Source organism: Dipteris shenzhenensis, chromosome 1 (genome assembly GCF_047967505.1).
Source record: "Dipteris shenzhenensis isolate YYH24624 ecotype China chromosome 1, Dip_SZ_1.0, whole genome shotgun sequence".
In the NCBI taxonomy this organism is placed as follows: domain Eukaryota; kingdom Viridiplantae; phylum Streptophyta; class Polypodiopsida; order Gleicheniales; family Dipteridaceae; genus Dipteris; species Dipteris shenzhenensis.
In genome coordinates this window covers 73,124,811-73,142,041 of record NC_141596.1, presented here as the reverse complement: position 1 = coordinate 73,142,041, position 17,231 = coordinate 73,124,811, and the positions used below count along the sequence as shown (strand labels likewise).

The window sequence follows — 17,231 nt, the reverse complement described above, 5'->3', positions numbered from 1 at the left end:
GGGAAACCCTGTCCAACCGAATCCCAATAACTGGCTCCCCCAGGGTAGAGGGTACAAACTTCTCTGTCTCAAACTCTGCCAAATCTGCCAGTACTGCAAAAGAGTTCTTGTAGGCAGGAACTGGCATAGGAGTGCGAAGAATCCTTGCACCCGAGGGAGAAGGAGAAAAAACCCCCTTACCTCTATCAAGAGGTGAAGTGTGACTAACAAAGGGAGGGGGCTGATCAGGAACATCAGTGACCTGAAGAAATGGGTTGCCCCTCCTGATGAGCAGGTGGGGAAACTGGGGCAACCACATCTACATCTGCAGGAATATCATCTGCTTGTAACTGAGAATGGTCCGAGGTGCCTCGAATAGGTGGCGGAGTGTCAGCAACCCTCACAGGCATCCAACGGGCTACTGATCGTACTATGCATGCTAAAGAAGAGGGTCCAGGTGTAGGGACTGGTTCCAAAGGTCTTGGGCGAGAAGGGGGGGCTCTGGTAGCGCGTGTAGAAGAAGTAGGACGAGAAGGCGGAATAAACCGTTTGGGCCTTTTCTTCTTCCTTGGGCAATCCCTGGTGAAGTGCCCAAGGGTCTTGCAAATCCTGCACTGATCCTGTCTCCCAGCAACCTCGACTTTCTGTCAAAAAAAGGAACCATCTGGTCGCTGAAGCATAATGTGATCATATGTAATATCAGGGTTAGAGACGATGAGCTTGACTCGTGGCACCCCATCCGATCTGACAGCCTCTATCGTTGAAGAGGGCATGCCAGGGAGGGGGGGGGATCTCTGTGACCAACCCAAAAGTAGCTCCTATGGATGGTAAGAGTCGATGGTAGACCTGAGGAAGGCTAGGGAACCTGATGAAAAGTGAGGTAACCATGCTATCTTCCTCTACTGGATCGAAACCCAAAGTTAAGGGTGTCAAAAATATCCTCCTGGAGCTCAATGCCAAAGGACTAGCCCTGAGTACTGAGCCTGCTGACTCTGGAGAATCAAATACCACGTGGAAGAACCCTCATCCGAGCAGACGAGCATCGATGAGGTGCCCTGCGAGGTCTCCAGGTAAAGCCGAAAGCATCCAATCCCTAGCATGTAGCCTGGAGGGGTGGGAACCATGGATGCAAGCAAAGAGTGAGGTGGCATACTCCTGCTCTGAGTCTGTCTTGAGCTGTTGAAGCTCGTCTTTGGAAAAGGTAACTGTTTTTGCAGCTGGTGGAAGTGGTCGAGGATTGGCTGAATGGGAACCCATTCATCAATCAAGGTGAAAGGGCCGACATGAACACGAGGATGCTCTGTCCATCTGACCACCTACTGCCACATAGAGAAAATCTCTCTCTTGTTGCGTCAGGGGATGAAGAGGGGAGACGGGGGGAGGAGGTGATGCAGAGGTTGAGAAAGGGGTAGAGGGAGGGAAGGAAGGAGGGGCAGCAGGGGGGTAGGGAGAGGAGGGGAGAGGGCAGCAGGGTAGGGAAGGAGGGGCGGGTAGGGGGGGCAGGGGGTAAGGAGGGAGGTGCAGCGAGGGGGTAGGGAGAGGCAGGGAGAGCAGCAAGTAGAGGGGAAGGGAGCGGGGTAGGGAGGGAGAGGTAGCAGGGGTAGGGAGTGAGAGGAAGGCAGCAAGAGAGGGAGGGAGGGGAGCGGGAGAGGCAGCGGGGGGGACAGTAGAGGGAGAGGGAGGGAAGGGAGCGGGAGAGGCAGCAGCGGGTGAGGGGGCAGCAGCCCGGGAGGAGGGGCTGGCAGGGAGAGGAAGAGGGAGGGGAAGGGAAGGGCTGGGAGGGAGGGGAGAGGGGTGCAAGACGGAGGGTAGCAGGGAGCAGCAAGACAGGGAGCTCAGTAGCCTTCCACGCAGGATTCCCAAGGCACTGCTTCTAGGAACTCCCCTGGAGACATTCCACGTCCAAAACGCCCTCGACCAGGCATCACAATGATTTCGGATTAGGATCGTGTCCATCCCTCATAGCGGGCTTCACCCACCTCCTCTCGCAGTGCTTCACCATCTAGTTCTGATCACAGTGGTTTGGACTACTCTCCTCTAGTAGGATCTCATGCTCTCGATGACACCTCCCCTTCTCACCCCACATCAACTCATTCCAGGGTGAAGGTGACCTACAAACTTTTGTTCGATCCTAATCTCTCGCTCTCATCTGTCTTGTCCACCTCGGAGATTGAGGCATGATTCCTCTTAGAGTTTGACAAAGTGGCTTTTCCCTCCGTGGATGGGAAGATGTGCATGACCTTCATCCGATCTTTTGACACGGGTAGCGACACTTTTGAGTTCCTCGGTTCATGACACACTCTTACACCGGCTCTAGTGTCATGTTACCTGCACCTTCCCACCCTCCTAGTCCAGCCCGCTTTTGGGGAGTCACAGTTGCTTCTTTCCTTCCTTGCACAGTGCAAATCTCAACGGAGGGGACACGAGTGTCGTAAAGCAATAGATGCTACAAGCAAGGAAGCCATCATCACTCAATACTTCTTTTCGTGCATATATTCCGCACTAGGGCATTTTTTCATCACTAAAGCTATTCGGCCAGCCCTCACCGCCCTCTTCATCACTTAGCCGTACGACTTTGTTGCATTCTTCTGCTCCTCCTTTTGAAGTACGGGCCGCAAGCGTCAGGGTACACATACTTGCACATGTGGCCCTCATCTCACGTACTTTTTGCATCAGTGGAGTGCAGCCTGCCCTTCCCCTCCAACACGGCTTCTTCCTTCACCTTCGACCTCTACATCTTTGATAGCTATTGCCACTCCCTCATCTTCCTCACTTACTGTTCCTTCCACCTGTTCAGCTTCCCCCACTCTTCCATCTTACTTCCCTACTCGCCATCCTACCTCTGCCCCGCCTCCTACCTCCAGTCCTCCATCCCCTCCTCTCCATCCCTCCCCTTTGACATCCCCCACTTCTTTCACTACTGGGGTGTCTCAGCAGGTGATCGATGTTCTAGATACTCCTCCAGTGGGGTCAGGGGGCCAGGTGCTACTAGTTCTTTCCACAGGCACATGATCAAGATCGGAGCGACTATACTAACATTGCGCATCCCTTCTCCTATATGTACAGTCAGTGATCCCATCATCACCTCCTCCATCCATGATGATTCTGCAACTCCCATAGCCTCCTTCGAGGACCAGTTCATTCTACTTTCCCTGCCACTCATTGACTCTGTGGAGGTACTCTCCCCCTACAGGGCACCACTATCTCAGGCATCTGGTGGTTTTGATCTTTCGTTGGCATTGGGCCTTCGATCTCCTCTCACTGTGGTGGTTTCTCCCTCAGCAGGACAGCAGTCCCCATGGGCAATCCCTCAACTACTATAGTCTTCCCCCTCAGGGCGACATCAGACAGGTCCCTCATCAAGATAGCAGGCTCCTTCTCTCCCCATGGTCAATCCCTCAACTCCTATAGTTTTTTCCCCTCGGTGACATCGGATGGGACCACCTACCACAGCTCCACCTCGAGTAGGTCCCACTATTATTGTAGCCACTTCCTTGCCCCTTGAAGCTGACTGTGCTCCTCTCAAAGCAAACGACATGCTGGACCACTATATCACAACATGCGCGGGACAGTCATTCTCCATTGATGCACAGTGGGAGGCGTAGAATCAAGATTACGCCAAACTCCTTCGTGAGCTCAAGCGCAACGTTCTCCCATGGATATGGAGGAAATGGTAGTTGACCAGGTCATGACGATTCCGTTGCGCAATGCCTTGACCACCGGCGCTATCAGATCTAGAGCAGCTCCTTCATGCATGCTTAGTATGGGTGCCCTCGCCCCGGTGGAGGATTTGGACAAATTGGAAGATCGTTCCATGGCAGGGGTTTTTGAGGAGTTTGGTCAGATCATGGAAAAGACAGACAGGTTGAGCTACGGGGACCACTATGCTTGCGCGAAGCGCTCCATCCACATGGCGTAGAGGATCCTTGATGACACCTTCACTCAGCTTGGTGCAACGCTTCTCAATTCCATGGGACATACTCAACGCATACTATCCCAGATGCAGCACCTTTGACTGGAGAGTGAGCATCTCATGCACACACAACAGCAGGGATGGGAGTCACAGCTTGCAACAAAGGAGGCTTTTTGGCACAAAGACCGAGAAGAGCTTCAAGGGCAACACCACATGGAGTAGGAGGAATGGGAAAAAGAGAGATAGACACTCACATCTGAGCTTACAGCTTTGCAAGAGGAGTATGCTATGGTCGGGAGCATGTGACCGCTGAAAGTTGGATCAGCGAGGTCAAAATAGAGCTTGCAGATATGACAGTGTGCAATGCATCTCTTGAGACATCACATCAATCCATGCAGCAAAACCTTTCCTCTTTGCAAGATGAAGTCAACCTTCTCCAATCGTGCCATGATCATTACCGGTCGTCCTATCATCGATATAAGGGGAAGTATGAGAATTTAAGGAATATCATGGACACCATTGAGGAGGAGAAGCAAGATGATACACGATCGGGAGGATCTGCAGCTCCTTGAGGCTCTCTTGGTCTGACACTTGATCTCCCTTTTTGAGAGCTCCCACTTTTGTATATAGCAGTTTTTGGTTTACTATTCTCTTGGATCGAGCTCTCACTTTGGTACATAGCAGTTTTTGGTTTACCGCTGTCTTGATCTAGCAAGCGGTTGCTCCTGGACACGTTTTTCTTCTTCAGAGATGTATGGTCTTTTTCTCAGTGATGTACATGGACCTTACTACTACATGGCAGATGTGCTTAGCATATATCATCTTTTGATCTTGAGTTGTTTTCATCCACTGTAAGGCCATGAGTATACTCTGCATTCTCTTTTATTTCAGCTTATGTTTCCTCTATCAGGCCGTGAGACATTGTTTTATTCTGTTTCGTGCTATGGAGCCACAAGCTCTTGTAATTTATTTTTAAAAATAAAAAATAAAAAAATTGCAACATTTTACTCTCCTTCACTTTTGGGACAGCCTTGTATTACTACTCTACTACTACTCTTCTAGAAAAGCTTGGCCTCTGCATCATCCATTCACCGAGATGGTGAATGATAGTGGCGGGGGAACTGTTGCAGATATTCAAGTTCAAGCCGAGCTGAATAGGTGACAACTATGTCAGGGAGCTGACCAGATGACAACCATGTCACCGAATTGACCAAGTAACAACTATGTTAGCGAGCTGGCCAGATGACAACTATGTCGGTGAGCGAACAAGGTGACCACAATGTCATCATGTCAAACAGGTGACAACTATGTCAACTAGAGATAGAAATAACCGTGGTCACTTGCGTACTCCGGCGAGATCTCTCATGAGTCCACCTGTCAGAACTATCAATGGTGGTGCAGGGGCAGCCAGCTAGGAGCTCACATGGAGAAGATAAATGCACACCGAAGGAGTCAGAGGGCTAAGCGGTGCACAGAGAGGTGCACATGGGGTAATCATATCACCAACTGGGAGGAGGCTGAGGCTGGCGAGTTAGAAGTGGTGGTTGAAGCCATGAAGAGTCCGAGGGGTGGAATGGCTAAGAGACCGACAGCCACCACCAATGGGACGGAGGAAATGAGATTTTCAGCGAGAGAGAGGGACCCTCCACTGGAGAGGAGGGGATCAAGGGGATGGGAAAAGGAGGGAGAAGGGCATTCTATGATTGCAAGGGGAAGAGGAGAGTGACACGGAGGTTTTGGGTGAGCTCTCCTAGTGTAACATTGTGGTGTCCTACTGGTGTACTTCTCTTCTACTCTGAATACTATGCTTCCCCCATCTTTGTTCACAACTGTAGCTCCCCTTCATCCTGTGTATTCCCCTCTTCATCCCCCTTCATGTGGTATAACGGTCCCTGATGGATCTTGTAACTTCGTTTTGCTAGGCTTGCATTACTGTTGCACTCGCTCGCACCTTCGGTGACACCATTGTTCTCATGCATTGCATCGTTCTGAACATCGTTCTGCATGCACCATCGGTGACACCAGTGGCCCTCGCATACTTGCTCCCACACCAGTGGCCCTAGGCCTCCGGTAACACTTCCGGAAGTGTTAGGACCCCCCCCCCCCCTTCGACAGTGATGATAAGTGGATTATAAATAGTGATGTACTAAATTGGTACAAGGAGGAGGTTGGTCAGAAATCACTTTTGTTTTGCGATGCTAGTTTGGGGGCACTGCAATTTCATTTGCCAGTGCTATAAGAGGAGGGCATGCTTCCTCATCTCTTCTTATTTTGCATTCACAGGGTCGATGCATGGTTTTGGTGGTGGGGGAAGTAGTTTGAAATGAACTTTTCCTCTATCTTGTATTGAGGAGAATCTATTTGATATCATCTGAGGTTGATGATCAGTGAGAAAGTGAACCCCTCTCCTAGATATTCATTTACAAGCCTGAACTGAGCTCTTTAAGGGTCAATGGTTGCTATGGTTTATAACATATTTCGTTCCTGCCTCTCTATACCATAGGCTCCTCTGTGCTGCTTTTTGGAATGGAGGCCATGTTTCAATTCCTTCTATTTATATATCGTACAATCCTTTCAGCCCATGCACTTGCAGAAAAACTGCTCTTAGACATTGCCTAATCTTCTATAAATATGTCCTGCATGTAGTGGAATTCCTCCGTTCTACAGCATAAAATCAGCATCATGTCAAAGAAATGTTGGAAGGGACTGTGTTGAGTAGATCTTTTTGCACCATCGATATGATATTTGTATGGCAATGTATGGAGACTCCTTTTCATATTCACAAAAGAACTTCAGAACTGCAAAGGCATTTCAGGCAAACATGTATCATCCACTTCTGAAGTTAACTCCTCTTTTGCCTTTTGAAAGAAATGTTGACTTTTTCAGGGTGTGTTCAGGAAAGTCCTTTCTGGCCAGGCAGCTGGAGGATCGATTTGGCATTATTCGGATTGAGATTGATAAGGTTATCACCTCAGCAATTGCAGATGCAGAAGCTGGTATGAAATTTTTTGATAATGATGAGTATCATGTCCATGTCTAAGAGTTTCATTTCAACTCTATTGACTCTATATATTTGTGTCATGTTTGTGCAGACGAAACTAGTAAAAATCGAAGTGGGGATGCGAAAGAGCTAAGGTTGGAAGATGTGAAAGCTATCAGTGATGAAAATGTCAGTGTTCCTCAGCCAAACTTTCTGAATTCACCTTCTGAGAAAAAGGATACTTGCAGCAGTCTAGCATCCATCCTGCAGGAAAACAGAGAAGAAGCATTATCAGGAGATTCAGGATCGTGTCAAGGAAACAATAATCTTACAGGCAATGAAAGTCCAAAAGTTTCACCAAAGCTTCTGCTTGGTAGACAAGCTCGTATTGCACTGCTGAAAGGATTGCAGGTATTTGTAGGAATTTAGAGGAAGAAAACAAACAATATGAAGCTCCAAACAAACCTTTGTTGAGCAACAGATAAATATGGGCTAGGGTCTTGATATAATCTAGTCACCTGTATTTAGAGAATGTTTGTTACATAGTATTATCGTGCCTTCCATGCTAGTAGGTGCCTGATGAAGTGATGGTGCAGCTCCTGCTTCTGACTCTTGCATCCCTTGATGAATATGGTATAACTCTGGCCACCTGAAGCTACTCTCTGAGAAAATCCAGTCACATATGCATAAATTTTAAAAAGGTCTAATGGATCTCATCTAACCTTTTTTGTTGCTTTTATGACAGAGATCCTATCACGGGCTGCCTCTCCAAGGGGAAGGAAGAAAAAAGACGAGTCTTTGAAACAGCAATCTCCTAGGCCCAAACAGAAAGAGGATACATTGCAATCTTCTAAAAAGAATCTTAAGTCAAATAACTCCCAGAAAAAGGGATCTAAAGAAAAGATCTTATCGTCTGAAGAAACTGATCAGACAAGCAGGAGAGGAAATATTGGCTTTGTTTTGGATGGATTCCCAGCCACAAAAAGACAGGCTGAAATTCTGCAACGAGCACTTAGTGGCTGCAAAGTTCATGAAGATTTGAACAGAAAACCGTCTTTCGTCTCACTGATAGCTCCACCACCTGCATCCGTATGTAATGACAAATATTCATTTTCTGCACTTATGATTCCTTTCCAAGGATATATAAATTTTCTATCGTTAAAGACATGAAAAGAAACAATATATGGCAGAAAACCATTTTTGTAGGCCATATGGAGCACTGGAGTACTGGACACCACCATAGAGCCAGAGCTGCCAAGGATGACCCATGACAATCAATGGGTGTGAGTCTAGCTACAACCGTCTATCATTGAAACCAACCATTGTGATCATATGAAGAGCAACATCCTCAAGCAGTTTCATAATGGGCTGTCTATCTCTCATCCCAAGTTTGAGGAGGGAAACTGTGAGGGCTGCTCTAAGCTGTCATCAGAATCTGACGATCGCTTCCAAGAAGGGGGGACCAAGGAATCTGGGTGTGGACATTTGTGAATATACATCTTGTGCTTGGGAACCGATCTCTGCCTCTAAAGGCAGTGCACCTCTAAATCTGCTGTATGAAGAAGTCCTTCTCAGGCTCATTGCTAGGAAGGACAACCAGCTTGCCTAACAAGGCTCTACAACAGATGCTAGGATCAATGATATTGAAGACTTCCTCATGTGAGGAAAAAATGATAGTGCTCCAGGCCACTTTGGACCTCATGTCGTGCGTGTCATCAGATCTGGACCAGAAAGAGAGTTTCATAAAAAACCTTTTAAGCTGATTAGTACAAGAACATGAAAAGTACAGTAGCAGAGGATAAGAAAACCTCATTCAGCACAAGGGATTTGGAGGCACAGTTTGGGGGGGGGGGGGACTCCATGGGAGAGGAAAATATGTGGTGAGGATGTCTGCTACGCTCACACTGAAGCTCAAATAGGTGGCTACAAGATGTGAGGAGTCCGTGCAACAATCTGTAGGGTGTGCAAGCTAGAGGGTCTACAAGAGACATCATCACTAGGATCCTATCTAGATAGCTTCGTCTCATTATGGGGATCAACAAGAGGGTCACCAAAACCCTTTTGGTGTGAAACAAGAACCTCCTCCTCCTATAGAAGGGGCCCACCATCCTCTACAATGGTTGCAAAAGCGGTTCGGGCAAAGTGGAATGAGAGGAGAAAATGTACTAGCAGGTCTAGTCCTATGGGCCAATCCCGTGCTAGATGGTAGAATTGCATATAAATCCTTTGTTCCAGATACTAGTGATGCGGCATTAGTTCCAGATACTAGTGATGTCAATCCTTTGTTTGAATGGGTGTCAATGTGGTATCTGTGGAAAGACATGATCAAACAACAGGTTTGGGCTTAGTGTTAGAACTCGAACTCTTGGCACTTGGACTCCCTTTGAGGTAACTATTGCCGTTATTGTAGAGGGGGCAGTTGGGATAGAGGACTCTCGAGGACAGTCCAAATGCCTCAAGGATGCTGTGTAGAAGCTTGAATTGCACTCTAGGAAGGGCACCTTTCTTCCTCTCTTGATGGGGAGGGGGCTGAGCTAAAGAGATGCAGTGGAAACCTCTAGGGAACCAAAATCTAGCTAGAAGAAACACCTACCAATAACTCGATATCCCTGAGATGGAATGTCTAGTCTGAAAAAAGTGCTTTGATGTATCAAGCATGAATCTCGCTTGAGGGATGAGAGCTGAAGACTACCCATTGAGGTGGTCCATGCTCCACATCGATGTCCTCTGGAGGACCTGAGCTTGTCTTCCAGAAAAGATACGATTGTCTCGACGGTGGAACAAGTGAAAATCATGAACACAAGGGGCCCAATGAAAATGGTCCTTGTTATTATTGTAGGAAGCCTAACCATTTTGCTTTCGAGTGCAAGAAGAAAAAGTTGGATATCTCTAAATGTGAGTCTAAACCAAGTGATAAAAACTTTACAGACATAGAAACATACTAGACAAGGAATTGTGAGAAAGCTTTGGCTCTAACGAAACCAAAAAACTTTGATCATTATAATGAGTCATGCATTATTGAATCAAGATCCTCTTCTCATTTCATGCCTCATAAAGAGTGGTATTTCCACCTTGATAAGAGTATTGAAATTGATAATGTTAAGCTAAGAGAAACTAAACTTCATTAGACTAAAGATATTGGTAATATACCAATACAAATGCGAAGGAAAGACATGTAGGACGCACATAATATCTTGTATGTTCTAGGTCTAAATAAGAATATTTGATTTCTTATGTCTCACTCGGCAAAATAAGAGTATCAAGTTCGATGAAGGTAGAGATCTCTTTCTCCTAGTAGGATCTCCAAATTCATCTCTAGAGATCTGTTTGCATGGGTAAAGTGATGCCATAGGTCTTTTAATTTGCTAATCAAGTGAATGTCCAATGTAGGCTTTTTTTTTACAATGAAAAAGACTCCTACTAAGTATGCTCCAGTGGCCAAGATGACCACCATTCGTTCTGTCATCTCTCTTGCTGCGTTTTATGGTTAGCTAGTGTACCAGATGGATATCAAGACCGCTTTCCTCAATGGAGATATTAAAGAGGAGGTCTCTATACATTAGCCCCAAGGTTTTGAAGTGAAGGGACAAGAACACAAGGTATGCAAGCTCAGGAAGGCTCTATATGGGCTGAAGCAAGCACCTCATGCGTGGTATCAGAAGATACATCAGTTTTGGCTGTCTCAGGGCTTCGTAAACACTTATACAGAGCCAAATCTATATGTTCTGCAGCAAAAATCAGAATTGGTCATGTTGGTACTATATGTTGATGACGTCATACTCACTGGCAGTGATTTGCAGCAAATTACAGCAGTGCAGTCCGCATTATGTCACAACTTTGACATGACAGATTTGGGCCTATTGCATTATTTTCCTGGCATTGAGTTTTGGCAGACCCATGATGGGATTTCTATGTCACAGACAAAGTATTCAAAGGGGTTGTTGCAGAAATTTAAAATGGAGAACTGTAAGCCTGTGGCTACTCCATTGGAAAAGGGACTGAAGCTGAGTAAGCATGATACTGCTGAAAAGTTTGATGGCACTTTGTACAGGCAGTTGGTTGGCAGTTTGATATATCTATGCTCCACACGACCTGATATTGTCTATGCCACAGAGCTTTTGAGCCAGTTCATGCATTGTCCCATGATCACACATTGGAATGCAACAAAGAGGGTTCTTAGATATGTCCATGGCACTCTCTCTCTTGGCTTGCATTATGCTTCATATTGTGATCTAGAGCTGGGTGGTTTCACCGACTCAGATTGGTCAGGGGACATTGATGACAAACGGTCCACTACTGGCTATTGCTTCTCATTGGGTTCAGCTGTATCTCGTGGCTCAATAAGAAGCAAGAGCGAGTCTCTCTTTCCTCCAGTTAAGCAAAGTACAAAGCTGCAAATTCAGCCACTACGGAGTTAATGTGGTTAAGGAAGAGCTTTTGCATGACTTGCATCATTCATAGGATGGCGAAGCAAACTCTATCTTCTGTGACAGTGAGAGTTGCATTGCCATAGCCAACAATCCTGTTTTTCATGCTCGCATGAAACACATTGAAAATCATTATCATTATATATGGGATTGTATTTCTGATGGCTTCACTGATCACATTTATTGTCCATTTGAGGACAATGTGGCGTATATCTTCACCGAATCCCTGTCAACAGATCTTTTCTTACAACATCGACATGGCTTGGGGATCAGAGACATTCTCACAATGTCATGGGGAGTTGTGAAGTGATTCACAATGACATTGTTTTCATGTACTCCCATAGGTTGCATATGCATTTGGATAAATTTGTGCAACCATGGTACTTTAGGTACTGCAGGGTACACCTGAGATGTTTCCAAGGTACTTTCAGCCATATCTTTGAGGGGGAATTTGTAAGAGATTACAAAGATATGGTATTGTAGGCATAAAGTCAACCCTATGGTTGACAAGTAGTACTTGGGTACTATATATAGCAAGTACTTGTATTGTTTCATTTGAACATTTCTATTGGAGCTTTCTTGTGTGTGCACTCTTTCTCACTTGTGTTCATAACGTGTCTCCACTTTGTTCTTACAGAAAGGGCTTTCAGATTTTTGGATTGGAGAGGGCTATAAGGTGGATGCTGATGTGGCCTTTTTCAAAGGTCTAAAGACCTTATGGTGACATGTCCTTTCTATTTGGCTTGTGAAGGTCACGGCGTCCTTCTTGCTCATAACCTCAAGTGATCCGCAAATGGAATGCTCCCTTTCCACAGATCAGTTTTGCAAAGGAGCATGACTTTGGAGTAGGGGCAAAGGCTGGCAATTCTTGAAGATACGATTCTTGCTGAGGTTGGCAATTCTGTTGCTAGCATATGTATCTGGACCACCACTCATCCACTGTGATTATCTCGAGAAGGCCCGTAGTTAGGCTAGCAATTCTTGCATATACGATTCTAGAACTTGTAGATACTGTGCTGTCCCTCGTTCTTAGTGCAGACCTTCAGAAACGAGCTCTTTTTGTTCCTTGGCCGCTATTGTACCATTTCCTATTCGAAGAAGTGGTTCTTGCATGATTGGGCTTCTCTCATCTCCATTGACAAAAATTCCATTCCGTTCTAAATTAGAAACAAGGGCTGTTGAGATAACTATTTGGAGTAGCGTAACAACAACTAAAGGCGGCCTCTTCTGACCAGTTCAAGCAGTCCTGGATGGATACAAAACCTTGTCAGCCTCTCCATTAGACATAATTTCATCCACAAAGACACATTCTGCAGCATCGTAGAATCTTCTTCGTTCAGGCATATGATCGTCTTCATTCTTCAGAAATACGCAGCCCCACTCCAAGTTCAACCAACAAAACATTTTTAACTTCGAATTCAACCAACTGGCCTGCTCTGATACCAATGTTATATCTTCTTCCACACCATAGAGGGATTTCTACTAATTGCCTCCCAGCCACGGTTTCCAGTGATCCCCTCTCGTGAGTGATGTTTCCTTTTCCATCACCACAGAGATCTCTCTCTAGAAACCTCCCTCTAGCCCAATGCTTGCAAAGTGGACTCCTGCCTTGGTGCCGTGTGTCCCTCAAGGGACCTTACCTTTTTGGACCTCTCATGGGCTCCCCTTTGCACCTCTTAACTAATGTCTAGGCCTAGGCCTGATCCTAGACCCAAACTCTCTAGGCCTCATAGTATGCAAGCACCGTCAAGCCCTTTGGTTTCCCGCCTAACCATAATCACACCACACGGCTCCGGAATTATGGCTGACGTAACAACCACTATAAAGCATTTCCCTTCAGGAAGATGTCTTCCTTTTGCATTTTAGAGGACTGAGTGAAGTTCAGAAGGTTGCATCAAGCTGTAAGCACCGTCAAGCCCTTTGGTTCCCCGCCTAACCATAATCACACCACACGGCTCCGGAATTATGGCTGACGTAACAACCACTATAAAGCATTTCCCTTCAGGAAGATGTCTTCCATTTGCATTTTAGAGGAGTGAGTGAAGTTTCTTCCTCAGAAGGCTGCATCAAGCTATTGTACAAAAGTTAGAGCCTTCAGCCTATCTTGAGCCCCATTGAAGGTCTCAAACTTCATTGCTGCCCCACCTTCCTTGTAGTCCTTTACCTTCCCTTTGGTTGTCAAATTGTCATAAACATGTGGCTGCAAAAATGGAGGATGCATAACATTCCCTCCAACCTGTCCTGCACTATCACTACCTATTGGAGGATTTGCCAAACCAGCCTCAGGCATACTAAACATATCCGTGGGAGCTCCAAAATTCCCTGACATTCCACCTTTCATTCCTGGTTGCATGCCAATATTGCCATACATTATGTTAGGCATTCCGGATTGCAATAGAGACACTCTCAAGTAATCACTATGTCATCAGGTGTTGACCACATGACAACCATATGTCATACCCAAGACAATGTCCATAACCAAGGGGATCTCCTCTGGAGCTGCGCACATGGAGCAGTGAGTTCCCCACATGGAGCAGTCAGGGCATTAACAGTTGCACATGGCGAAGACGTGTTCAGTGGTGCAATACTTGAGCTCACATGCACATGGAGTATTTACACCACCCAGACTAGAAGAGGCTGGCGAGTCGGGAAGTCACCCGAGCCATTAAGAGAGCCAGGGGCGCAACAGCTATCTCCAATGGCTAAGGAGATAGTAGGATCACCAATCAGGAGAAAGAGGGAAGATTCTTAGCGAGGGGAGGGACCCTCCAAGGCACAAGGATGAGGATGAAGGAGAAGGGGAGGACGGGGGAGGAGGAGAGCATTGAGCATTGAGCATTGAGCATTTGGCAGTGGGCTTGACAGGGAGATTGAGAGAGGAGAGTGTGAGGAGAGATAGAGGCTGGAGCTATGAGTTCGTCGAGAGGAGAGTGTGTGGAGAGGCTCGAGCTACAAGCTCGCCAGTTGTAGCTTTGTGTTCACTATGGGGATAGACCTGTGTACCTTGGCAGCTATGGCCACCTCTTGTGACTTGTGACTTGTGACTTATGACATCGGTTGTCCATTCTGGTGATTTGTGTGCTTCGTCCAACCTGGTCTCTTACATCCCTTCTATTTTTCCTAGCATATGGGGATTGTTCACGACTCTCTAGTACATGATGATTGTTTCTCCTTGCATTCATTTTTTGGACTTCTCATCCCGATGTGACCATCGCCTTGCATTGTGCACTCACACGGTGCGATTCACTACATTACAGCCCATGACACTCGCACATCACTGCACAGTGTACTCAACGTGATCCACTGCATTAGAGCTTACGACACCCATGCTTGTCACACCAATGTCCTTTGGCCTCTGGTAACACCTCCGGAAGGATAGGAACCCTCCCTCAAACAGGCTGCATACCCCTCAAACACATTCCCTTGCATTCCTTGCATTCCAGACTGAGATCCCACCGGGTAGTTTCCAAGCATTCCAGGAGCATCCACAGCTTGGCTAGCCATAGCCTGGAACACCAAACCACCACCAAAATACCATGGATGCAAAGAGGGTTGGGGAGAAGCTTGTTGCCCCTGATTAGCATTTTGAAAATTATTCCCTTGTCCATGTATATCCATACTAGGACCATGGAAAGATTGCTGCAATGGAGCACCTGTGCATTTGGCATTCACTGAGGGCTATCCATTCAATGGCATCACACCAAGTGACTGTTTTCGGACCCTATTAGGCACTCCTGCATGAGAATGCCTCTTTCTCTTCTTAGTCGTCAAAGGAGCCTACATAAACTCAAAGAACCATGGGTCCTGCATGAGCTGTGTGAGTGTTCCCACGACACTCATTAACTGTGCCTTAAACATAGCATCAGCATCTTATGAATCCTCATCCTCTTTTGACCCTTTGACTGAGAGGCACTCACACCAAAAGGATTTACAAATTGTTGTGCCTCAACGTTTTGGTCATCTTGGGAGGCTCCCTCATGAATAGATTGCTCTTCTTGCTCATCTTGGGAGGATTGCCCCTCATAACCAATCATCATTTGTAAGAGACATTTTTGCTGAGTTTCTCTTTTCTATAATCCAATTACAGTCGGCAATACTTCACTAGAGACAATCACAGGCTCACCTCCTTAAGAAAGATGTTGATGTCCCAACAATGGGACCATGAAACCGGACTCCAGGCCAACAAGAGGGCAGTATAATACAACTAACCAGCCAATACTTTCTCATTATAATATTCGACAAATAACTCAAACACAAATTGGGAACGAGAGTGCTCATGCTCAAGAACAAGGACACAGATTGTTGACCCCAAACCCTTGGCGCCACTTTCAGTATTTCTTTACTAATTGGAGAGACCAAAAAATAAGATACACAGTGAATTCAATCTCTCTTGCATTCAATGTATTTCCCACTTTGAGTTGGCCTCAGTATCCCAAGCAATAACCCTGCTGGGCTCTACTCTCACACAGCAGTGGCAACAAGCATCCATCTCTGTTCAAACACCTATATAAGACTTGGAGTTGTTGCTAGCAGGCCATCCAGGGTCACACAACTCCCCTTATTGTGACAGGGTGTCAACGGATTCATTGAAATACCCAACCAATGGGTGAAAGCATAACTGGTATGATCACAACCTTGGAAACAAAGACTTGAACTGCAAGCATCCATGGTGGACCACCCTGCCAACTAAGCCTCTCCAATAGTCGGCTCTCCATGGTAGCTCACAACTGATTGGAGCAGCTCCTTGTGATCAGCCCGTGCCCAAATGTTCAGCTCAAGCTCCAAAATAGTGACCTTGACTGGCCCAAGGGCACATACAGGCAGCTTGTGCTCCAAAACATCAACCAGCAGCAGCTTGTGAATGCACGTATGGACCTCCTTGCAGCCTCATCCAGCCCGTAATCACACACTTTTTTTTGGTAAAATCCATTGTATTTATATCCTCATAAATTTACAATATGGGAAGTCTCCCACACACTAGCAATGAACTCCGAAAGAGAGCCCAATAGAAGAACTCAAAAACAAGTAGAGAACACTTCAAGGCTAGTAGCATCCAAATCCCTTGCAGCAAGACTGTCATGTAAGGATTGCTTGAGGGACATTCTGAAGAAAATATATGCCTGAGGAAACTGTTGACCCATCCTAGAATGCAGTCTCTGGGTCCAAATGGTCCATAATACCCAAAAGCGAGTCTAGTGAAAGAAAAGGAGTAATGGAGACATCTGAGATGAGAGGCATCCAAACATCCAGAAAAGTTTCCCAAATCTGATAGAAGGGAACCGAAGCCGCAGTAAATGAGAGACATGAGTGATCAATGTACGAGAGTGCGGGCAAAACCATAATAAGTGAGGAACTGTCTCGCGGGGATGAGAGCAACGGGGGCAGAAAGGAGAAGCAATGCGGCGTGCTGCCAATTTCACCCCAATGGAAAACGCTCCCACTATACATCTCCAAAAGAAAAGCCTCTGTTTCAATGGCAATTTGGCTTTCCAGATTTTCATGAGTCGGGATTGCCACCAAGATAAAGGCCTATCCAAATTCCAAAGAGTGTTGGCATGCTTGTCAATCCATGGCTGTGGAAGAAGAAATCCGTAAACCTTCGAGGAGGTCAGATTGTGTATTGAGAGCGTATGGGAAGCAGGAGGTATGGAAGTCAAATTCCAGTCCATTAATCTGTCCTGTGCCCGTAATCACACACACAGACCTCCTTGCAGCCTCAGCCAGCCTGTGTGTGCTGTACCAGATCTGTCACACCTTGTATGGATGGCAATCCTAGTTGAAGCTGCTTGTAGGCTTGGAAAATCACCTGCAGCATCTTACTGGCTTCCAACTCCAGCCCGTTGTCAATTCACCATACGAAGCCATCTCCAAATTCCCATCGGCACCCACGATTCTTCCAAGTGATTTTCTCCACGGAGAACCTTACCAAAAG

The 17,231-nt window shown here is 46.4% G+C and overlaps 1 protein-coding gene across 1 annotated transcript in view; it reads left to right on the top strand.

Annotated features, from left to right (window-relative positions):
- The window catches only part of LOC147906348 (uncharacterized), a 604,593-nt gene that overhangs the window by 175,266 nt on the left and 412,096 nt on the right, over positions 1-17,231 (top strand). The window contains exons 11-14 of the mRNA XM_087391025.1: positions 6,790-6,888; positions 6,985-7,283; positions 7,445-7,505; positions 7,618-7,961. Coding sequence (XP_087247151.1) covers positions 6,790-6,888; positions 6,985-7,283; positions 7,445-7,505; positions 7,618-7,961 — 803 coding nt within the window. The remainder of the gene's footprint in view (positions 1-6,789; positions 6,889-6,984; positions 7,284-7,444; positions 7,506-7,617; positions 7,962-17,231) is intronic.